Source organism: Pleurodeles waltl, chromosome 9 (assembly GCF_031143425.1).
Source record: "Pleurodeles waltl isolate 20211129_DDA chromosome 9, aPleWal1.hap1.20221129, whole genome shotgun sequence".
Classification (NCBI taxonomy): Eukaryota; Metazoa; Chordata; class Amphibia; order Caudata; family Salamandridae; genus Pleurodeles; species Pleurodeles waltl.
In genome coordinates this window covers 238,938,969-238,963,778 of record NC_090448.1, presented here as the reverse complement: position 1 = coordinate 238,963,778, position 24,810 = coordinate 238,938,969, and the positions used below count along the sequence as shown (strand labels likewise).

Sequence of the window (24,810 nt, the reverse complement as noted above, 5' to 3'; positions counted from 1 at the left end):
AATCACACAGACTCTTAAAAAAGAGAGTTAGCGAAACGCTTTCATCTGGAGAGACATGGCTGAAAATGCTTTCCAAAACCTAAAACAAGCCTTCACCCAAGCACCTATACTACGGCATCCAGACACCAACAAACAATTCATAGTTGTTACTGATGCTTCAGAAAGAGCTATTGGGGCAGTATTATTACAAAGACAGGATGGCGACGGATTAAAACATCCGATATTTTATCTGTCTCATGTGCTCTCTGATTCTGAGCAAAATTATTCAGTATTGGAAAGAGAACTCCTACAGCTTGTCAAGAGTGGAGACAATTCCTCATGGGTTCTAAAGAACCATTTGAAGTAAGAACCGACCATCGCAATTTACAATGCCTACGAAACATTCAGTCGTCAAGCCTGTTGGGCCTTTTTTTTCTTTAGCCAATTCGATTTTTATATTACCTATATGCTCTATCTCGATGCTACCCTGAAAGTACTAACACCCCTTCACATCATCTAATTGAACCAGACAAAATAATTGGTTTAGTCCAATCTTTCCTCGATGAAGGACAGTCTGAGTACTCAACTCTCTCAGAACAAGAAATGAAGGAACTGCGTCCAAAAGTACAAAAGAGTAAAGGGTACTACTATCATGAAGACGCGTTATTCCTACCTTCTAAGAAAGTGCAAACAAAGGCACTCCAAATGTGTCACGATTCCCCTGTGGCCGGTCATTGTGGTATCAAAGCCACGCAGGTATTGCTCCTTCGCTCTTTTTGGTGGCCTACACTTAAGCAAGATGGTGAAAGTTACGTGGTATCTTGTCCCATCTGCGCCCAAGCAAAAATACCCCATACAAGGCCTGCAGGAATACTTCAACCATTGCCGGTTCCACCAGCCCCCTAGCATACAATATCAACTGATTTTATGTGTTCATTACCTCTCTCAGCGGGAAACCGAGTTATCATGGTGACTGTAGATTTGTTTACAAAAATGGCTCATTTTACTGCCTTGAAAAAGTTACCACATCTAAAGAATTGAGCCAGATCTTCATCCAAGAAATCTTTCATCACCATGGCCTTCCTCAAATTATTGTGTCAGATCAGGGCCCTCAATATATATCACGGCTTTGGAAGTATTTCTGTAAAACCCTAAATATCGATGTAGCCTTATCTTCTGGATTTCATCCTCAAACCAATGGGCAGCCGAAATGTCTGAATCAAGGACTTGAGCAATATCTCTGCTGTTTTTGTAATTCCACTCAGAGTAACTGGACCACGTACTTACCCATTGCTGGATTTTCTTACAACAATACCGTACATAGTGCCTCAAAAGCCAATCCTTTTTTCTGCTCATATGGATTTCATCCCAAATCTTTTCCTGCCACTCCTAAGACCTCTTCTACACTTCTTGCAATCACCTCCTCGAACATGGAAACTCCATCCAGCTTTTCATGTCTCTCAATTGAAACCCTATAAACCTGATCCTTTTCATAGACAATTCACATGTCCTCTCCCTTTGTTGGTGAATGACGAACCTGAATATGAAGTTCAGGAAATATATTCCGAAACCATCTCCAATATTTCATTCATTGGAAAGACTATCCTCTTAGTGATTGTTCTTGGGAAGATGCTTCTTCTGTTCACGCCCCACTTTTGATCTGTCATTTTTTTTCTTCTATATCCGCACAAACCCAGGGCTCCGGGGAGGGAGGCCTACTGTCGCACCGCGGTCTACCACGGTGCGAGCCGAGCATTTGGCTCGGGCGTGGCCGCGGTTTGTGGCAGCTGGGCGTGCTCACTTTACTTTCTCGCACGAGGCCCCAAAGTGGGCGTGGGGCCTCGGCGAGTCTTGGGCGCTGCGCACCCTCAATAATACTATGGCACCTTCCCCCCTACCCCTCACTTACCTTGTGAGCCTGTCCTTTTTTCTTATTTTCTCTCTTTTTTCTTCTATTCCTCGTGTTTTTTATGTGTACATTTAGCAGCCATGTTCTTTCTTTTTCCCAGCATGCCTTCTTTTCCCTGCATGCCTTAGGACACTTTTTCAAAATTGCTTCTTTTCTCTATATGTTCCTATGCTTCTTTCCCAATCCAATATGGAGACTTTCTACTTCCTGTTGGTCATTTCCTGTTCTTGGGTATATAAGGTGAGTGATTCTTGTTCTTCTTGCGCTGCAACACTTCCTTTGGTGGTGATCTTCGCTCCTGCTAATTTTTCTCCAGTTATTTACCTCGCCTGTTGCAGCTTCTTCCAGTATTGTGTTTTCCGGCTGGAAGACTCACCTTTTTACTTCTTTTTGTTCCGGGGAGTTCCTGCTTTAGAGGTTTTTCCCTTTTGGGTTTCTTTCCTTTGGGACTCCTTCTGGAGGGCACGGACAGCTTTTTGGACTTCCTTCGTCGGCAGCACCGTGGCCCTTACCTTGGTCACGGCAGAACCTACAAGAATTAAGACCCTTCTCCATTTTCAGTGGGCCAAAGACGTAAACGACGAGTAGCTCGTGACAATGTGTCTCTGCCTCAGGGCAGTGGGTGGACTGACTGGTCTGTGTGAAAAGTGACTTTGAAACAGCCTGTGCCTTCAAAAAAGTAGTGAGATTCTGCTAGAATATCACCTGTTACAAATGTGTAGACTCTTGAGTCTGAATTGTACCAGCCCAAATTTAGCTGCCGTTTGACTGCTCATCAGCATTTTGGTTCCTTCTTGGGTGACGAACACCAGGGCTGTGGTCATCTGTTGGTCATGTAAGATTTTGGTAGTGAATTGACCATCCATGGGGAGCAGTTGCTTGTGTCCTTATCCATAGACTTTGATCTTTGCTGGTGCGAAAGCCGGCTGGAGCTGTAATGTTTCATGTGTCTCTTTGCCATGAGGTTTCGAGACTCCTGTATGATCTTCATTATGTCCAAAGACTCTACGGTGGGTCGACATTTTGGTGGCCAACTTGTCCAGTGGTGTGTCTCACCTACCTCTAGCACTGTGTGGACAATGCTATTGATCAATGTGTCATCCATGTCTCCTCCATCTTCTTTTTCTCCCAGGACCCTGGTGAGAACATTCATTGTTGACGATGGTTTTGATTCGCTATTTCGGTTTGTCTTACAGACCTTGGCAAAGTGATTTTGCTTTTTTCAGGCCACACATTTCTTTCCTCAGGCAGAGCATTCCATCTGGCAGTAAGCCAATCCCCCCAAATTCAACATGGCAGTAGGGTGTGGTTGCTGCACTTGATTTTATCAGTGAGACAGTTTTGTGCAACCAGGTTCACCAGCTTTATTTTGATGGGTTTGAGTAACACTGCTTCCAAGTGGTACGCTCAAACTTATGCAGCTATTTCAACCTCACTAGTGTCAATATATCTGGGAGAGTCTTTCCTGGCTCTTGGAGAATGTGTCTCCTTAGCTTGTTGGGTGTGCACCCCTAGATTATTTGTGCACTTCTTTCTTCTGTTTCATTCACAAATGTGCATGTGCTTGCTAGCTCTTTTGGAAGGCATCTAGACATTCTTCTTGTTCCTGATGAGCTTGACAGAAGATGAATCTTTTGTAATCCGGATTTGCCATTTGCTCAAAATGTATATTCAGAGCTGCAACCATGATAGCATAAGTGTGCAGGGGCCAGTAAGCATACAGGATAGTTTGTTTATGTTAGCTCCTGCCAGGTGAAGTAGGAATGCCCTCTTTCTGTCCTCCACCCCTGTGGCTGTAGAGTATAAGTTCAGTCTTTCAACTCACATCTCCCATTTGGGTGCCTTTACCAAGGACGGGACCTCTGATGATGAATGGCTCTAAGGCTAATATGTGGAGGATGATTTGCACGTGGGATGCATTATAGAGTGGGACCACACACCTGAGCATTCACAAACTGCAGTTTTGGGGTGTTCTGTGTAAACAGTCGTAGAGATGGTCGTGGTTCCCTTCAGAAGGTTTGCTTTCCCTGGAGCTTTGAAAGTGTGTTTGCTTGTCTCCTCCAATGGCTCACTGTGCAGGCCACTGACCTTGAGTAGGGCTAATTGGAACCTCTGTACAGCCGCCGCAATCATTATGCCTTGAGGGTTATGGTAATCGCAGTATGGCACTCACTGTTGGTTTTACCTTTGAGCGGTGTGCCACGTACTCTCCAGATGGTTGCATGACAAGACATCTGTCAGAGTGAACATGAAACATTCCGCGCATCCTCACACCCGCACATCATGCCAACAAGGACTCCACCATCATGGCTGACAGGTGATGCGAGGTCGCAGGTCAACGTTACACCATATGGGGTCCCTCCTCATCCCCATTCCTGTGGCTTACTGCAGGGAAGTAAGGCCAGGCGCTGAAATAATGGACACGCAGAATATAGCCTGGTTTTAACTGCACCCCGGAACTGGGGCAGCCTCTTTATCTTGTTTCACCACAAAGTTAACCATTAGACCCTGTCATCAGGGATGTAAATTACATCAACTCCAAACCTCATTGTATGCTCCCGTCATTCTAAAAGTGTACAGGGACATTACATTTTTTTCCACCCTCTCTTTCCTTTCTTCTCAATTTTCATCATTTGACTTTACCTCTATCTATAGCTGTAGCTTCTTTGCTAGCCTTTGACCTCCACCTCCTTAGCACATTCATGACAATGTAACATTTTATTAACAAGCACCCTCATAAATAATGGATAAAATAGACCCATACAGCATGAATAGCACATTCACAGTGACCCAATCTGCCGGGTCATTGGCTGCCCTGCTGTAGGTGCTTAAGATGAAAGCACACAAAGACTGCATGACAGTACATTTATTTTTTCTTATTTGTTTATTTTAATTGTAATTCGCTAATAAAGCGCAAACGCTATCCAATTGGGTTTTGCAGCACAAAACAGAGAACGGATGAAAGAAGAGACAGAGGGCCAGATGTAGGTAGCGTTTTGCATGGCGCAAACTGCGAAAATCGCAGTTTGCGCCATGCAAAATGCGCATCGCGATGCTCATTCACATTTGAATGCGACTCGCAAATAGGAAGGGTTGTCCCCTTCCTATTTGCGACTCGCACCGCAATGCTAAATTGCTTTTTTGACCGCAAACGTGGTCGCAATGCAATTCGCAGTCACCACCAGTGTCACACTGGTGGTAACCCATTCGCAGAAGGGAAGGGGTCCCCATGGGTCCCCTTCCCCCTTCTCAATGTTGCCACAGATGTTTTTTCAGAGCAGGCAGTGGTCCAAAGGACCACTGCCTGTTCTGAAAAAATGAAACCAAATGGTTTCGTTATTTTTTTGTATTGCAACTCGTTTTCCTTTAAGGAAAATGGGCTGCAATACAAAAAAGCTTCTTTATTTAGAAAGCAGTCACAGACATGGAGGTCTGCTGTCTCCAGCAGGCCACCATCCCTGTGAGTGCAGGGAATCGCAATGGGGTCGCAAAATGCGACCCTCCTCATTAATATTAATGAGGTCGGTCTTTGCGACCCCATTGCGATTCGCAGACGGTGTCTGAGATACCGTTCTGCATCCGAATTTGCGATTCGGAAATTGCGAGTCGCACCGACTCGCAAGTTCCGAATCGCAAATTCGGAAATTGCTACATCTGGCCTAGAATGTCATCAATGCATTATATATGGTAGCATAATAGACACATTTCAGGCAAAGTACAATGTTAGTCAAGATATTCAGAGAAGTATAAGTCCTGGCATCCTTGTTGTGATTTCCCATAACTTTTTGCCTTCTGACCTCCTGTTTTACTGACCTTGTTTTTGCTGGCATTAGGACTCTGGGCACTTTAAAACAGTGCTAACGTGCATGGCGTTTCTCTAAAACATGATAACATTGGCTTATCCACAAGTGGCATATTTAATTTACTTATAAGTCCCTGGTAAAGTGCAGTACCTGCACCCAGGTCCTGTAAATAAATGCTACTGGTGGGCTTGCAGCACTGATTGTACCACCCACTTCAGTAGCCCTTCGAACATGGCTCAGGCCTGCCATTGCAAAGCCTGTGTGTGCAGTTTTGAACTGACATGTCAATACCTTCCTTTTTAATACATATGTCACACCTAAGATAGACCCTGGGGAGCCCCAAGGGCAGGGTTCAGTGTATGTAAAAAGTTGGCCAAGTACCTTTACGTTTTACATGTCCAGGTAGTGAAAAACTCTTGAATTTGTTTTTCACTACTGCAAGGTCTAGCTCTCCCATAAGTTAACATTGGGATTGCCTTATTAATATTTATAAGTTTAATTTCCAATTGGGAAGAGATGGGACCTCCAAGTTTGGTGTCTCTGGAATCACAATTTAACATCACAATGTATGGTGAAGTTGGATTTTAAATTATAATTCTGAAAATGCCACTTTTAGAAAGTTTCTATTTTCTTATTTGAAATCATCTAGTGCCTTCTGCCTGTCTCTGAATACACATCTGGGTGGGTTACAGCTGGGCTTTTGTGCCTTTCCTCCAGACAGCCACACACAAAGGGAGCTGAGGTATGACTGAGTGGCCATCCGCATGTTGATGGGCCATCCTGGGCAAGATCGGAGGGAGGAGGTGACACATCTGAATGGGCTGTGTCCTGAGCCTACACAAAGGGCTGCGTAACCCCTTGTAGTGTGTCTGGAGCCAAGGCAGGAAAGACAGGCCCTCTGGGCACTTCAAACGCCTCTCTTTGAAGTCTCCCCCACTTCAAAGGCACCACTGGGTATAAGCCCTGGACTTCTGACCTCACCAAATAAGTACACTTCTGGACCTAAGGACATTCTGCCAGGAAGAAGGACTGATGAGCTGCTGAAAGGACTTTCACTCTGCTGGTCTTTAGGGGCTTTGCTGTGCCTGGGCCCTTGGAAGTGGGTTTGTTAGATATTTCCTACCAGAATTCATGCATTATCATTGTTGCCCCGTTTGGAACTGATTCATTCCCTTCAATGCTGGCTCATCGCCCCCACAAGAGACATCGCATTGCTGGCTGTGTGGCATCACCTGCATCTAAGGGGTTTGACATTGATGCATCTCCAATTGCACAGCTCGGAATTGACAAATCGCCTAAACCGCCAGGATTGACGACTCGTCATCACCGCTGCTCCTTGCATCTCTCCTTTTACTGCTCCTCAATGTTGACGCAACGCAGAAACAAGGTACTGACTTCAGGGGGACAAGGTTGGTCCATGTATCCAACCCACGCACCATCACGGTCTGCTTGACTTTTCAGATCCCCGGCCACCCCACACCTGTCTAGCATGGGCATGTAGCCCAGGTTTGTGCTTTATGCTATTAAGCACAGTAGTTGCAAATATTCTTTAACAATTCAGATCTCAACTTCTACTTATTGGATATGTGTTTGTCTGGTCTTGTTTTGTTCATTGTATTAAGCTCTATTTCTCTAACCTGTTGTGGATTATTTTTGTATGGTGTTTTCACTGTTTTAAGTGCTACACAAATACTTTACACATTGCCGCTTAAGTTAAGCCTGCCTGATCTGTGCCAAGCTAACAGAGGGTGAGCACAGGTTAATTTATGGTGTGTGTCTGACTTACCCTGACTAGGATTGTGGTTCCTGCTTGAACAGGGTGCATAACTGTCCCAATCAGAAATCCAGTCTCTAACAAGAGGTAAAGAAGATTAACAATGTACGGATTTTATACACACAGTGATGAGAAATACGTGTCACTAACAACGTAGAGAACAGGTTGGGCAGAAGCACAATTGGGCTTGCAAATCAGCAACCAGACACACCTTAACAGGAGAGGTTACAAACTCAAGCAATGTCACTGTAGTAGAAGAATAAATATATTGGTGACCAGCCTGTTCACTTAACTGTACCACTAGCAACATTGAGAACCCAACTTTTGCCCCCTGTGTTGCCATATCATGAAAGGCCCAAAATTAAATAAACACTTTATTTTTTATGTTTAACAATTTTATTGCTGTTAAGGAAAAATTAATAGACAATACAATATCAGAACATCTATGCCACCTATGAGTAGGTCAAAATTGTCAACAAGTGGAGGACTTAACTATCGTACAGCACTGCTTTTCGGGACCTTGTGACTGGATGCCATGTGAGGATCATGCCACGCAACACTGGGAGCCAACCTCTTATGAGAGTTTACTCTTACTGTACACGATCTCCATGTTTGTCAGGCGAGTACTCAGTAAATTTCTCCATTAGGATCCATTTTGGAGCCTCATTGGGAGAAGTTGGTAGGAAAACTACACACTTTGCGATAGAAAATAGGCCTTATAATAGAACCTCCTACACAGTAATTGCATCCCACCCACACTTATGTCCACATGTATTTTAGGAATTGCCAGAATACATCGTTAAATCCAGGATCTATATTATGTTTTTTTTCTCCATAATGAGAGTCTCAGTGTTACCTTTGTGGCTGTTGCGCATTTTAGGATTTTAGGTTACCCGAGAGCTGATCTTGTGGGTTTCGACAATGAGGCCAATTCACAAAAGCGTTCAGGAGTACACAAAGTAGTACTGCTCTCGTACTATTTCAAATACTTTTACATGCTGTTTTTTTTTACAAACATTACAACAACGACCTTCAGTACAACCATTGGTACCTGAGCTCTTGGAAGGCAACATGGAAGCGTTCCTCACTCCAGCTTCCATCATGCCAAGAAAGAGGAGGCAGGAGAAATATTTATATATGCGTATCAGGACACTTTTACTTCTCAGAGAGAATCCCACTTCAGATCCTTTGATAGTATCTGAAACTATTTTTTTTTTTACCCTTCTTGGTATTCATCTACACTGTCAGACAAGGAAAGCAGATATATGGAGCCTCCAGGTACTACTGTCTGGCAAACAGGGGCTGCTTTTATGAGAGCTGCCAACTTTGTAACCCTACTTACAGCTATGACAGTGCCTCAGGACAAAAATGAAGAGTCCTAAGAAGGGTGTGAGCACCTCTGACTAAACTATCAGCCACTTAAATGACTCAGGGGAACTCTTAAATCACAGCTAGTGCCACAGCAGGGCCATGTTGCATCCATCCTGTCTGTTTCTTACTTTTGAATAAAAAAGAATGCATATTAAGGTCAATACTTTGAAGACAGTTTGAGTAGAGAAGAGGATAATATTTCTTGGAATCCAGTTTAAGATGTTTGGTAGAGGCTTCTGCCAGCAGAACATCAGTCACAAAATACCACAGGTAGAAGAAATCTCAAGCGTTCAGTAGAACCAGGAAAAAATTCAGAAAACTCAATGTAATGCATATATCACTCTTTCTCCACTGCTTGGTGCCCTTGTGAGAGGAAACATTTCAAACTATCTTCTAGCATGGCAGTTTGTAATAAAACACAAGCATGGCTTGGGAAATATTTGATAATCATTGCAACTTGAAGCTTAGACGCTTTTACTTTGATATAATTAATGGTGCACGCAAATGAAAACAGTGATGCTTGATGTATTAGTCTGTCTATAATACTTTGGTATGTTCGGAACTGTAAGTAGCTAGAGAGGTAGTGTCCTAATTCACTACTTGTTGTCAAAAGACTATAAGCCAATTCTTTGAAGTTCCAGGGCCTAGTCTACAAAAGGTAAAGAGGTCAATGTGCCTTCAGGAGAACTGAGCCAGTCATTCAGATTTGAAGGGCAGCCACACGGTTATCATTCCACACCTTATTGCATTGACTCTAACTTTAACAAGATCCAAAAATAAATAATAAAAAATTACCTACCTGAGATCCTAGTTCTCTCCTTCCCGGGCATCTTTCTTGGAGTTCTTCAACAACCCGCCCTCCTCTTCTTCAAATCATGAGTAAACATGCAAACTGGTTAGCTTACTCTATACTCAGCTTTTCCCACTAGAATGAAATAACTATTCTGACACAGTTAGTCTCCTGGATCTCTTAAAGGAGCAATGTAACATACTCATGTTTTGTGTTATTTTTCCTTTTTTGGTTACGGTACAGTGGGCTTTTCAGTCAAATGTTTTTATAGTGTTGAATTCGAACTAGCATTACAAGCAAATAATTGTTCTTTCTGTTTTGTTCAGACGCCTCTGACTAGATGGGATGGAAAGCCCTAAAACATTGGCCCAGGAGCTGGGAACACAAATAACATCAATTCCGCCTGGGTCTGTAAGTGATAACCTAGAAAGATTTGACAGAGATGGCAGATTTATCACTGACATCAGAAGAAGTGAGTCACTTAAAGAGCCATCATCCTCACCACCAGTTGAATGCGAAACTCCCAACCTGAAGAAGCTTCCCTCAGCAGTAAGAAGTGAAATAGATGAGCAGAATGATGCAAGTTATCCTTCAACAAGAGATATTCCTGGTGATCTTAGAGAAGCCAAAACAAAAGAGTCAGAGGAAAATGAGACCATGGATAAAGATGGCTCTGTGGTTGATCACTTGAGCACTAACTTGGAGAGCACAGAGAGTTCCCTGGATAGGAAACCACCAGACTCTTCTCACCTAGTCAACTTTACAGTAACTACATCCTTTGCTATCCCAAAGCCTCCTAGTAAAGGTAAGTTACCTAACCAGATACTGTTGCCTGAAATCCCATGTCCTCTAAAATGTTAATATATCAGAAACCTACTAGATTTGCTTCATATACTGCCTGTTCACATCACCTCTTTTTCGAGAATTTTCCAGCAAGAAAGTGCATTGGTAATGCCGAAGGTGGTTCATATTTTTACCATATTCTGAGACAAAGGATACTTGTTCATAAAAAGTAATGAGGAGAATATTGTTGATGTTGCTGCGATCAAGAACCTTAATTTTTTAAAAATAATTAATGGCTGTTATTTTACTATGCTTTGGAGTGGATTGAAAAACCTAATTTATGTGTCAAAAGCTTTTCTGACCTGCAAAGTGTTTTTTGCACCTAGAAAAAAAAAAAAATTCAGTCACAGATCCATTGTTTTGCAAACCATAGGATTTGCAAACACAAAATGGCTTTTTACAATTGGTCTCAAGTGAGGGAAAGGTATAATTCATTAATAAACATTGCAGTTATTTTTATCTATTTTTCTAAAGATGCACAATATCCAGCATTAAGCGTGTGTGTGTGTGTGTGTGTATATATATATATATATATATATATATATATATATATATATATATATATATATAAAACATCAACGTTGCCAGACATCCGAGGCTGCTAATTCAGTAGCGGTCCAGGCGTGGACCTAGCCATCCACAAATTATTGCCAACAATAACATGCAGAGAGTTCCTGGACACCAAATGGAGGTCCAAAAAACTTTTATTCACCATTGCTTCCTCCCAGAACAACGCGTTTCAGCCGTAGTCTTGATCACATAACAATTGAGAGTGTCTCACAAACCCACTATATACCACACCCAGCATACACATAAGGACAAAAAATAAAAGAAGGACTATCAGGTCACCCAACTAGCTCAAGTGTGCAAATATCGGCACCATCTTGGAATGTCTAGAATAGCCCAAAAGCTATACCAAAATTGATCTTACAATTACAAAATTATCCATATTATTTGCTCTCTTTGTACATAAATTCATTGAATCTCTATATAATCATTCAAATAGCTTACATATTGCATATAAAATAATAAATGTTACATATTAAATACTGTTAATAACCCAAATGGTCCAGAGCAGTTTTCTACCTTCATTACATATATGGTATTAAATATTAAATATTAAATATTATTAATATCGAAAATAGTCCAAAATATTTTTTTTTAAACATAATATGCACTGAATACCATTCTATTCCTAAAATATCCACATTAATTACTCTCCATGACCTAATTAATTATAGCCATTTGACTGACATCCATATTAAATATTAAATATTTAAATATTTTAAATGCTGTAAATATCAAAGGACAATTCAAATATACCTTGACAGCCCTATATTAATATTAAAAACAATTCCTATACATGTGTGCAAATATGTGCCTCTTACTACCTACCATGTGTCTCTTACTACCTACCACTAATCAAAACAACTCCTATGCTGTCACATCTATCACAAAAACTTTTTATATAAAAACACCACAAAGATAAATAAAATATGATTAGAGTGACTGACAAAAAGTATATATGTACACATGTCCAGCAGCTTCAATTAACCTAAATGCACATTCATCTCCTCACTTGAATTTACACCCCCAGGGCTCAGGGTGCTAAGTCTAATAATCAGTTTTGATTCCAAAATCCTAATTTTTCTCTCTCTATTACCTCCCCTGATACTGAGTTTAATCTTATCAATGACTGCAAAACTCAACAACCTCTCATCCCCATTATGTTTATCATGGAAATGCCTTGCCACTGGGTATGTTCTATCAAAATTACGAATCGCTCGAATGTGTTCAAGAACCCTCTTTTTAGCCTTGTGTATTGTACTGCCCACATACAGTTTCCCACAAGGGCACATCAGACAATAAACACAAAAATCTGTATTGCAATAAAAATGTCCTCGAATTTGGTACATCCAATGCCCATTCTCACCACATACTTTAAGGCAATTATTGCTGTATTTGCATGCCTTGCATTGTCTGCCACAGAAAAAGCCCACAGAGTGATCAAGTGACATAGCTCTGACACTATCCCTAGTTATTCTATTCCGGCTGAGATCATCTCTGAACGATCTGCCCTTGCGAAACGTAATCGCGGGCGCCTCCGGGATGGTACTACCTAAGGTGGAATCATTCTGTAGTATATGCCAACTCCTGTTCAGAATCTTTCTCAGGACCTGTGACTGATTATAATAAGTTGTAATAAATCTTATCTTTTGATCGCCTCCATCTGAGTCCACTCTGGGGTATATTAGATTCTCTCTCTTTATATTGTCCGCCTTATTTTTAGCTTGAAGAATCATTTTGCTCCTATATCCCCTCTCTAGAAAACGTGAAAGCATATTGTCACTTTCTTTCTGATAGTCCTCCCAAGTACTACAAATCCTGTGGGCTCTTAAAAATTCCCCAAAGGGAATACTGGCAATAAGATTTGGTGGATGGGCACTATCCTTATGTGTATGCTGGGTGTGGTATATAGTGGGTTTGGGAGACACTCTCAATTGTTACGTGATCAAGGCTACGGCTGAAACGCGTTGTTTTGGGAGGAAGCATTGGTGAATAAAAGTTTTTTGGACCTCCATTTGGTGTCCGAGAACTCTCTGCATGTAACAGGAGGATTGTTGGCAACATATATATATATATATATATATATATATATATATATATATATATATATATATATACACACATATACATAAACATATATACACCTATATATACACATATGTATATATAAATATGTATATATATATTGCTTTATATATATGTGTGTATATATATGTATGTACTATATATATATATATATATATATATATATATATATATATATAGTCACACAAAACCATAGAATTCTGATGGATACAACTACCTGTGGATTCCTCACCTCATGAATACTCCCATGGCGCCAGCATTCGACGGAAATCTTCTTACCAGTCTCTGCACGTCGACGAGGACGTCACTGTCTCGCACGCGACGCCGTCTGACGTCATACAGGCAATAAGAGGTCCTCGACGACGTGCGGACGTCAGTTCCCTTTTTTCCGTGCATTCGAAACGGTTATCTTCGAGGGAGCAACTGTTACTCTTGCGGTTACAGTGTATATCTTGCTGCGTACTCTTTCTCTGTGGAAATAATGTCGCAGAGAAAGTCTGGATTTAAGCCTTGTCGTGAGTGTGGAGGGAAGATGTCGGTGACGGATCCTCATTCCGATTGCCTTTGGTGTTTGAGCTCCGACCACGACGTCTCGACTTGTGATTCGTGTCAGCACATGAATCCGAAGGCCATTAAAGAACGCGAGGCGAAGCTGTTTATGGCCAAGTCAAAGGAGAAGCATCACAAGAAAAAGTCTTCTCCAAGACATCGGCGTCATCGAGAATCCCGGCGCCGTAGAGAATCTCGGCGTCATTCAAGGGAGGCTCGTTCCAGGTCTCCGGATCGGCGCCGGAGGACATGGGAGGTCAGCCCCACGGTGACGCCGCATCCTTCGACGCCGTTGCTCTCTCCGACGTCTCCAACTTCGCCTGGACAGGCGTCGGTGATTGAGGTATTGGAGCCTCAGGTGTTTTCTCCGGCGCAGACGCCGAGGCCGGCGTCGGGGTCGCCTCCGAGTCAGGCACCCCAGTATCCGGCTTTTCCCACCCCTGGAGCCGATAGTTCCGCATTCTTGAATGCGATGTATGCCATCTTCCAACAGATGGCTCCAGGGGGTGCTCCGGCTGGGCCTTTGGCCTTTTCTTTGGGTGATCCTGCGCCTCTTCGGCCGGCACCCTTTATGCCCTTTCTCCCGTTTGGGAACGTGGGCTCGGCGCCAGTGTCGGCGCCGGTGGCCGCTCCGATGGCTTCGGAGGGATTGGCCCCAGGGATTTCCATCCCGTCGACGTCGAGATTTCGGCCTGTGACTCCGGTGGGTCCATCCGTTTCATCTGCTCTTCAGTCGGCTCCGAAGTTACCTGTGGCGCCGGATGCGGCGTCGGTGGCTTCGGAAGATCGGCGCCGATCTCCGACTTCAGCGGAGGTGTTGTCGACTCCGCGGATTGAGCAACGACTGCGTTCAAGGAGGCGTGCTCTCCGGGTACTAGAGGAGCAGGAGTACCAACGAGCCCTAGAGGAAGGAGAGCTAGAGGACTCGGGTGATGGGCTGCGTGGACTGGAGTCGGCCAGTGGGCTGGACACTTCCCCTGAGTGGGACCTTTCGTCCCCGGGGGAATATACCGAGGAAGCTGCTTCCTTTCATACAGTGGTACGGAAGGCAGCTAGTTTTTTGGACCTGCCTTTGCCGGTGGTGGAGGCGAAACAAAACCTTTTGACAGAGGTGTTGCATCCGGCCTCAGCCGCGGCGGAGCCTCTATTACCTTTTAATGACGCTCTGCTGGATCCGGTTTTAGAGGTGTGGAAGAAGCCGGCATCTTCCCCAGCAGTTCACAGAGCCGTGGCCAGGAGGTATCGGACGGCTCCAACTGATCCTGGTTTCCTATCTAGGCACCCTACGCCGGAGAGCTTGGTTGTGCAGGCCTCCTGTTCGTCCAAGTCAGCGCCTGGTTCTTTCCCGACGGTGCCTGGGGACAGAGACTCAAAAAAGCTAGAGGCGCAGTCGAAGAAGATTTTTTCGTCCTGCAGTCTGGCGTTAAAAGCCACTAATGCGACCTGTATCCTGGGGAGGTATATTCATGCTCTGATGGATGACATCTCCTCTTCGTTTACAGAGCTTCCCCAGGGTCTTTTGGATCTTGTCTCTGATGCCCAGGCTGCTGCGACCCAAATTATCCAGACGGGACTGGATACCACCGACTCGGTAGCCAGAGCAATGGGCACAACTGTGGTGGAAAGGAGACAGGCCTGGCTCCGTAACTCGGGCTTTTCGGCAGATGTACAGTCCACATTGTTGGATCTCCCGTTTGATGGGGACAAACTGTTTGGGGCTAAGGCTGATTCGGCCTTGGAACGTTTTAAGGAGAGCAGGGCCACGGCTAAGTCGTTGGGACTCCAAGCTCCTTCTTCCACGGCCTCTTCCAGATTCTTCAGGAGGTTTCGTGGATTTGGGCGTGGCTCTTCCTCCTCTTCCTTTCGGGGAAGATATCAGCAACCTGCCTCTTCCCATCCCTATAGATCTTTTAGGGGGAGGGGTAGGGTCCGCACCAGGGGAGCCTCTCAGCAGCACTCTGCCTCTTCCTCATCCTCTGGCGGGGTGCAGCAGGGGAAGCAGCCTTAGGCTTCCACCATTTCCCACTCACTCCTCTCCTGTAGGGGGAAGATTACAGCATTTTCTCACCAAATGGGAGACTGTTACGTCGGACACTTGGGTTCTCAGTGTTGTGGGAAAAGGCTACACCCTTCCCTTTCGGGAGTTTCCGCCCCTCATCCCGCCCCGCCCTTCGTATTGTTCACAAGAACACCTCCTGTTGCTAGAACAGGAGGTAGAAGTCCTTCTTTTAAAGGGCGCGGTGGAGTTGGTCCCGGAGCAGGAAAGGGGTCAAGGAGTTTACTCAAGGTATTTCCTGATTCCCAAGAAGGATGGTCGTTTGAGACCAATTCTGGACCTGAGGATCTTGAATTGGTTCCTCAAGCAGGAAAAGTTCAAGATGCTGACCCTAGCACAGGTGCTTTTGGCGTTGAAAATGGAAGACTGGATGGTGTCTGTCGACTTGCAGGATGCTTACTTTCATATCCCGATACTCAAGTCACACAGGAAGTATCTCCGGTTTGTGGTGGGATCGCAACACTACCAGTTTGCGGTCCTTCCGTTTGGTCTTACTTCAGCACCTCGAGTCTTCACGAAGGTGATGTCGGTGGTTGCGGCAGAGCTCAGAAGGAAGGGGATAGCAGTATTCCCTTACTTGGACGATTGGTTGATCAAAGCCAAGTCCCCGGAGCTTGTGTTGCGTCATCTGCAGTCAACAACCCAGTTGTTGTTCGACCTGGGCTTTTCGGTGAACGAGTCCAAATCTCACCTGGAGCCCTCTCAGCGCCTCCTGTTCATAGGGGCAGTACTGGATACGACATTGGGTCGGGCCTTTCCTCCGCCTCAGCGGATTCAAGATATTCAGGATTTGGTTCCAATGTTTCGAAATGGAGCGGTAGTTCCAGTCCTCAAGGTCCTTCGTCTGCTCGGTCTTTTTGCCTCCTGCATTCTGTTGGTCACGCATGCTCGCTGGCACATGAGGGCTCTTCAGTGGTGCCTCCGAAGGCAGTGGTCTCAACACAGAGGGGATCTAGAGGGTACTGTCAAGATCTCCAGAGATGCTGCTGTGGATTTGAAGTGGTGGATTGCAAGCAACAATCTTTCACAAGGAAAACCGTTCCAGCAGTCGCCACCAGTGGCCACAGTCATAACGGATGCTTCCACTCTAGGGTGGGGAGCTCATCTGGGGGATCTGGAGATCAAAGGTCTTTGGTCTCCAGAGGAACAGATTTTTCACATCAATCTGTTAGAGTTACGGGCTGTACGTCTGGCTCTCAAGGCCTTCCTCCCTTCCCTTCGTGGTCAGTCGGTACAGGTCCTAACGGACAATACTACCACGATGTGGTACATAAACAAGCAGGGAGGAGTGGGGTCGTACCTTCTCTGCAGAGAAGCTCTTCGACTATGGTCCTGGGCAAAGGACCATCGGATTTGCTTGATAGCAAACCATCTGGCCGGAGTCTTGAACGTGCGTGCGGACAGTCTCAGTCGCCACTTCTCGGCAGACCACGAGTGGCGTCTCCATCCAGATCAAGTCCGTTTAATCTTCCAGAAGTGGGGGTTTCCTCGGGTAGATCTGTTCGCCACTCGAGAGAACGCGCATTGTCCGTTGTTCTGCAGCCTTCAGTATCCGATGCAGGAAGCGTTGGGGGATGCGTTTCAAATGACCTGGTGCGGCCAGTTGCTTTACGCGTTTCCTCCCATACCCTTGATTCCTCGAGTATTGAGGAAGATTCGCCAAGACCGGGCTCTAGTAATCTTAATAGCTCCGGATTGGCCAAGGAGGGTGTGGTACTCCGACCTTCTCCAACTCTCAACGTGCCCGCCGCTCCGTCTCCCTTTCAGGGCAGACCTCCTCTCGCAGTCGCAGGGGCAGGTTCTACACCCCAACCTCCAGAGTCTGCACCTACATGCCTGGAGATTGAACGGGGCAACCTGAGTTCCTTCTCTCTCCCGCCTTAGGTAGTGGATGTTATATTAGCGGCCAGGCGACACTCCACTAAATCTATCTACGCTAATAGGTGGTCTAAATTTGTTGCGTGGTGTGGAGAGAGGCAGATTGATCCTTTACATGCTCATCTATCGGACGTTTTGTCTTTTGCTCTATCTCTGGCGCAGAAAGGTTGTGCAGTGGCTACCATTAAAGGTTATTTATCGGCCTTGTCAGCCTTCATATGTCTTCCAGACCAACCATCTTTATTTAAATCCCCTATTGTTATCAGATTCTTGAAAGGTCTTCTAAATCAATATCCTCCAAAGCCATTCGTTATGCCGCAATGGGATTTGTCCTTAGTCCTGACTTTCCTTATGGGGTCCCCTTTTGAACCTATGCATTCTTGCCCCTTGAGGTATTTGGTTTTAAAAACAGTCTTCCTGATAGCTATAACATCAGCAAGGAGAGTGAGTGAGTTGCAGGCCTTATCAGTAAAACCCCCTTATACAACTTTTTATGGGGATAAGGTGGTGTTGAGGACCAAGGCTGCTTTCCTCCCGAAGGTTGTTTCACCCTTCCATTTGGCTCAGGCAATTACTTTGTCCACGTTCTATCCTCCGCCTCATCCTTCCAAAGAGGAAGAAAGACTGCACCGTCTGGACCCAAAGAGAGCGTTGAGCTTCTTTATCGATAGAACAAAGGATTTCAGGCTGGAGGATCAGCTGTTTATTGGATACGTGGGCAAGAGGAGAGGAAAGGCAGTCCACAAGAGAACACTATCCAGGTGGGTTGTTCTTTGCATTAAAATATGTTACTCTTTGGCAAAGAAGGATCCTCCTGAGGGCATTAGAGCTCATTCCACCAGAGCTAAGTCGGCCACTTCGGCCTTAGCCAGAGGTGTTCCTGTGGTCGACATCTGCAAGGCCGCAACTTGGTCGTCCCTTCACACTTTTGCAAAACATTACTGTTTAGATTCTGAGGTTAGAAGGGACGGCCATTTTGCACGGTCAGTGCTGCAGGATTTCTTGGTTTGACCATTTAGGCACCCACCGCCGGGCGTGGTACTGCTTTGGGACTCTATTCATGAGGTGAGGAATCCACAGGTAGTTGTATCCATCAGAAGAACGAGTTACTTACCTTCGGTAACAACTTTTCTGGTGGATACATTAGCTACCTGTGGATTCCTCACGGTCCCACCCGCCTCCCCGTTGCCTTTATGGTCTTGCCAAGTAATCCTTGAGTGCGCTCCTCTTGATCTTTGAGGGTGCAATAGATGTATATATATAATATATTTATATATATATAGGTATATGTGTATATATCTTTATGTATATACTTGGTGTGTGTATATATTTTAAAAGAGAGAGTTTTATATATATATATATATATATGTACATAAAAAGATTTACAGTTATTCATACAATGTGGTGTATTTTTACAATATAATGGATGTTGCTTTGTTCTTTCATTGCATTGCCTGGTTGTTCTCATGCACGTAAAAAATGATTGGTACTGACGTCCGCACGTCGTCGAGGACCTCTTATTGCCTGTATGACGTCAGACGGCGTCGCGTGCGAGACAGTGACGTCCTCGTCGACGTGCAGAGACTGGTAAGAAGATTTCCGTCGAATGCTGGCGCCATGGGAGTATTCATGAGGTGAGGAATTCACAGGTAGCTAATGTATCCACCAGAAAAGTCGTTACCGAAGGTAAGTAACTCGTTCATTTAGCTGTTAGAGTTATTTTAAGTAACTATAGCTCATGCCCTTAGGTAACTATAACTCACTCACTCTCGCCATGCCATGCCATGTTACAGTGATATAATCAATGATGTGATAGAAGATGTCATGAGTGATGTAATATCTGGAGTAATAAGCAGTGCATGGTGAGGGCGTGAGTTATAGTTTCCTTAGGGCACAAGTTATTTTTACTTGAAATACATTTAACTATAAGAGCTGAATTTCTATGTTTTTTTTCATGTAAAATCTGTACCTAACTATAACGTCCCTGTAACCTTGGTTTTTCCAGTCAATTTCTATTTTTTTTTAAATGTTAAGTAAAATGCTCACCACAATGAACGGTGGGGGAGTTGGATGCATGGCCTGACATTGTGATGCTCCCTCATTATAATGCTGTGTGGCAGTTGTTCTGCCCTTGCCCTTCCCACCTGCCCTGAAAAGTTAGCTTGCTGCCCATCCACCTCCTCCCTATCTTCTGTTGTCCGAGTCCATGCGCCAGCCCCGTTCCTCCTGTCCTGCATGGTCCGATGTGGTCCAATGTGTTGCCACTGCCCTCCATTTAGCTTGATGTACCTGCCTACTCCTCCTGTCCTCTGTTGCCCAATTCTGTGCCCCAACATTGCCCTCTTGCTTAGCCTCTGTTCTTAGCTTGTTGCCCCTACCCTCCTTCCCTCGCACTCCGATGTCTGTATGCCTGCCCCTGCTCCCTCCTTTTTGCCCACCATGTTCTATGGACCTGCCACTTCCCCTCCTATCTACTCTGAGTGTTCTGTTAAGCTGCCACTGTCCCTTCCACCTGTCTAGCATGATCAGATGACTGCCGCCTGTCCTTGCCACCTCCACCCTGCCTGTCCACATTTCAAGCCCCTATCCCCTCCCTCCTGTCCTCCATGGTGCATTTTGCTGCCACTCCCTTCTGGCCTCTATACCCTCTTGTGCTACAACTGCTCCTCCTGCCTTCCCCTCGTGGTCTGTGGTGAAGCCCCTTCCCCTGCCCTCTCGTGTCTGAGTCCAGCCCCTACCCATTCATTCTGTTTTCAATGGTCCTTTGTACATCCCTCTGCCCGCACCCTCCTGCCCACCATGGCCTTCTGTGCTGCCACAGCCCCTCCCAACTGCCCTGTGTGGTCCGCTTGCTGCCCCTGAAACCCTCCTACCAACCCTCCATTGTCTGTGTGTATGCCATTATAGTCTCACTGTTGCCCTTGATGGTGTGTTGTGCTTCCAATGCCCATCCCGCCTGCCCTCCATGGTAAGCTTGCTGTTCCAGCCCTGCCCCATTGCCACCTGCCATCTGTTTCCCTTGTGCAGACCCCTATTCCCTCCCTTCTGCCTTGTCTGGTCCGTAGTCATGGCCCTGCCCGCTCCCTCTTGCCTCTTTGCTGCCTCTACACCCTTCTCCCTGCCCTCAATTATCGCGGATATAACTTGGGAATACATTATGTTTGGACATTCAATTATACTTTCCAACGATATCCTGTATACAAAAATAAAGTAGTAAGTTGTCTTAGGACACGGACATATATGCGGTGTTCTACAGCGCAAGAGCGCACTATCACACATTTTAAGTAGCTAACATCGTACGTTATCCATTTTTAACTTCCATATCAGGAAGTAAGTGAAACCTGGTTACATTTCTTTGGCAATTGGGTAGTTTACGACTTGTCAATTCGCATCAATCTCTTTTTTTCATAAAACGAGACGCTGTGTACAGAAAATACGCCCATTGTTCTTACTATCTTAGACTTTACAGACACTTGGCTAGCGTTGGTGTTTACTCTACTTTTCTCTCCTTTTTTTCTACAGTTGGACTTATCATGGTCCAGGTACGACTATTAATTTAGTCTTATAGTGCACCTCAGAACTCAACACGGAGTACCCTCATATAGGAAAGGAGTTTTTACTCTAAATGCCGCAATATGGACATAATTGGCACATTTTGAGTACAATATACTATATCAACAAGGTATGTCCTCTGGGGTAAATCTTGGTTTCCTCGGCACCACTCTCACTAGGGTCACTTGAATGTATATTTTAGCACTTTGTGGTGTAATAATTCACTCTCAAACATTTACCCATCTTTAATATTATTATAATTTGGTTACTACCTATATCTAGTACTATAGGGAGCACCAAACAGCTTTCTGGTAACTCACCATGCACTATGGTAATGTCAATTAAACACATTGTGGGTCATTCTAAGTCTGGCGGGCTGCGGAGGCCGCCCGCCAGACTTCCCCCCTCCAAAATACCGCTCCGCGGTCGCAAGACCGCTGAGGGTATTTTGGCTTTTGCACTGGGCTGGCGGGCGACCGCCAAAAGGCCGCCCGCCAGCCCAGTGCAAAAACCCTTCCCACTAGGACGCCGGCTCAGAATTGAGCCGGCGGAGAGGGAAGGTGCGACGGGTGCAGTGGCACCCGTCGCGTATTTCAGTGTCTGCAATGCAGACACTGAACTACAAAGTGGGGCCCTCTTATGGGGGCCCCTGCAGTGCCCATGCCATTGGCATGGGCACTGCAGGGGCCCCCAGGGGCCCCACGACAACCCATACCGCCATCCTGTTCCCGGCGGGAGAACCGCCAGGAACAGGATGGCGGTATGGGCTGTCAGAATCCCCCATGGCGGCGCAGCAAGCTGCGCCGCCATGGGGGATTCCCAGGGCAGCGGAAAACCGGCGGGAGACCGCCGGTTTTCCTCTTCTGACCGCGGCTGAACTGCCGCGGTCAGAATGCCCTGCGGGGCACCGCCAGCCTGTTGCCGGTGCTCCCGCCGACCCTGGCCCCGGCGGTAAGGAACCGCCGGGGTCAGAATCACCCCCATTATTCTCTTTGGCAATCTATACAGCCAAGTAAACTGGTTATATCACATTTCGGGTGATAGATAAGATTTCATACTGGACAATTGGAACTATTGGTTTACCATTATATTTGAACATTATTTCACAGCCTTGAAAAAGTCGTTGTTACGACGAAACACGTGTCGGCTGTTTCTACATTGAACACTGTAGCTGATGTTTTCAATGGATAACCAAAAGGAAGAATAAAGGACACTATTTGGAATAATTGGATGTGCCGTGGTTCTCTCATATCTTGTAGATACAGTGTATTTCTGCACTTTCCTGGTGGCGCAGCCACAGACCTCGTAAATGAGACGCTAAGTGTTTTGTACACTTCTTTAATTGGGCTAAACTTGGGCTACATTTGGGTGATATTTGTGACACATGTGGGCTCTTTTTCCTCTGGTGGGCATCTTGGGAGACTTATTTGTTTTGAAGCCCCCTAATCTCCTTTTTTACTGCCGTATCCTCAGTAGAAATTGCTTTCAATTTTCAACTTCGATTCTGTCAAGATGGTGGTCAGAAGTGCCACACTTTTGGCATAAATTCAGAGTGTTATACCTCTTGTTGCTCATTAGTACACTATAGTAAACCACTGCTCACCAGGTAGTTAACTGGCAATCTGCTGCTGGTGTTGAAAGTGCGGGTTTTAATCTACATGTCAGAATCTTTTAATGAAATAAAAGAGGAAGATTTTTGTGAACTCATTTAAAACTTGTCCTAAATTTTCTTCCTACAGTTTCTATCCTAATTTCTGTGACAAAATGAGCCCCTTCATTTTGTTCCTTTCTAAACTAAATGCTTTAATTTTTACCAGTTTAATTCAATCGAAATGGCTTCAGGTGTGCTACACTTTTATCATAAGTAAGAACGTTAGAGCTGTAGTTGTTATTTAAAACATTCTGGGAGGCTGCAGTAGAACACAACGGAATCAACTGACAGGCTGCACCTGTTGGAAGTACATGTTTTACTGAGAATGTCAGACTTCATTCTCATATGGCTGAGAAAGATAGTGTGAATGTACAGAAAATATGCTCTCATTTTAGCTTCTGGACACCTTCCATTACCTCTGTGGGAAAATCTTGAGAAAATAGTTTTCTCTCAAACATGATTCATGAAATCCCAGCAGCAGGCTTTTCACAGGGTAAAATCACCTTAGCAACAAATGATTAATATTGTAACTAAAATATGTTATCATCCTTTATACGTTCTCCTTTTATGTGACTCTCAAAACCTGCCATTCACTACAATGCATTTCAATGGGTGCTCTCATGTATAATGAATGGTCCCAGGATGGCTCCCAGCACTTTCTGGCTGAAGTGCTGACAGCCAATCAGACCTCACCATGGTATCTATATTTCTTTTTCCTTCATTGTCTCAAAAACCACAGAACGTGTATACACCATATCACGAAACCCACGCTTTCTGGACCAAGAGCTAGCTTTCTGCCAAATTTGGTATAATTCCGTCAAACGGTTCAGGCTGTAATCGTGTTCAAAATCTCTATGGGAATTGACAAGGGAAGTGCACTTTTTTAGAACCCTCCCCCCTTTTTCTCAGCCCCCACATGACGAATCACCCCGAAACTTACCAAACACAGTAAGACAAAGAAGGACACTTTTTGTGGGAAAATTTTGTGAAGATGTGTCAAGCGGCGCAAAAGTTATAAGCAAGTCCAAAAACGTTTTTCCTATGCAAACTAGGTCCTAACTATAACTAACTACTGACAAATGCCAGTAGGTAACGTGTGTGTAAATAAAAAAAAAAAAAAAAAAAATATATATATATATATATATATATATATATATATATATACGCACACACATATATATATATATATATATATATATATATATATATATATATATATGTACACACACACACATATATATATATATATACATATATACATACATATACATATATACACACATACATATATATATATATATATTCAGATATACAGACCTCTACAAAGGTTACAAGGATGTTATAGTTAGGTTCTAAATTTACTTGCACAAAACATTAGAAATTCAGTATTTATAGTTAGAGTTCTTTCAAGGAACTATAACTCACACCCTAAGGTAACTAAAACTCACTCCTTTGCCATGCACATTTTTTTCTTCAAAAATTTCACTGCTAATGTTTCATTTATAGTTTTAAGGACGTTATTGAAGTTGTTATGATTGCTGTGAAATCTGGGGTAATTAACAGTGCATGGCGAGGGCGCGAGTTATAGTTACCTTAGGGTGCGATTTATAGTTACTTGAAAGAACTCTAACCATAACTGCTGAATTTCTATTGATTTGTACGAGTAAATTCAGAACCTAACTATAACGTCCCTGTAGCCTTTATTTTTTTCCATGAATTTCTGAGGGTTTTTTAATTCTATTTCCTAACTATATTGTCCTGTAAACCTTTGTTTTTTTTCGGTGACTTTCTACTTTTTTTTAACGTAAGGAATTTTCATTACTATATGTTAATCCAAACGCCACTGCACGCAGCCTTTGGCCATGTGCAGTGGCGATTGGCTGCAGAGCCTGACCTGTGGTCAGGCCTTGCAGCCAACCCCTATAACAATCCAACCCAGCACTGCTCACGTCCTCCGTCCATGTGAAGCGGGCGTTAGCCACCCAGGCCCTGTAGCCAACTTC

At 44.4% G+C, this 24,810-nt stretch overlaps 1 protein-coding gene across 2 annotated transcripts in view; it reads left to right on the top strand.

Annotated features, from left to right (window-relative positions):
* CFAP92 (cilia and flagella associated protein 92 (putative)) overlaps nt 1-24,810 on the top strand; it is a 292,821-nt gene that overhangs the window by 30,989 nt on the left and 237,022 nt on the right. For both annotated transcript variants that reach the window (XM_069206631.1, XM_069206632.1), the window contains exon 2: nt 9,953-10,431. In XM_069206631.1, coding sequence (XP_069062732.1) covers nt 9,972-10,431 — 460 coding nt within the window. In that variant the 5' untranslated portion in view covers nt 9,953-9,971. The remainder of the gene's footprint in view (nt 1-9,952; nt 10,432-24,810) is intronic.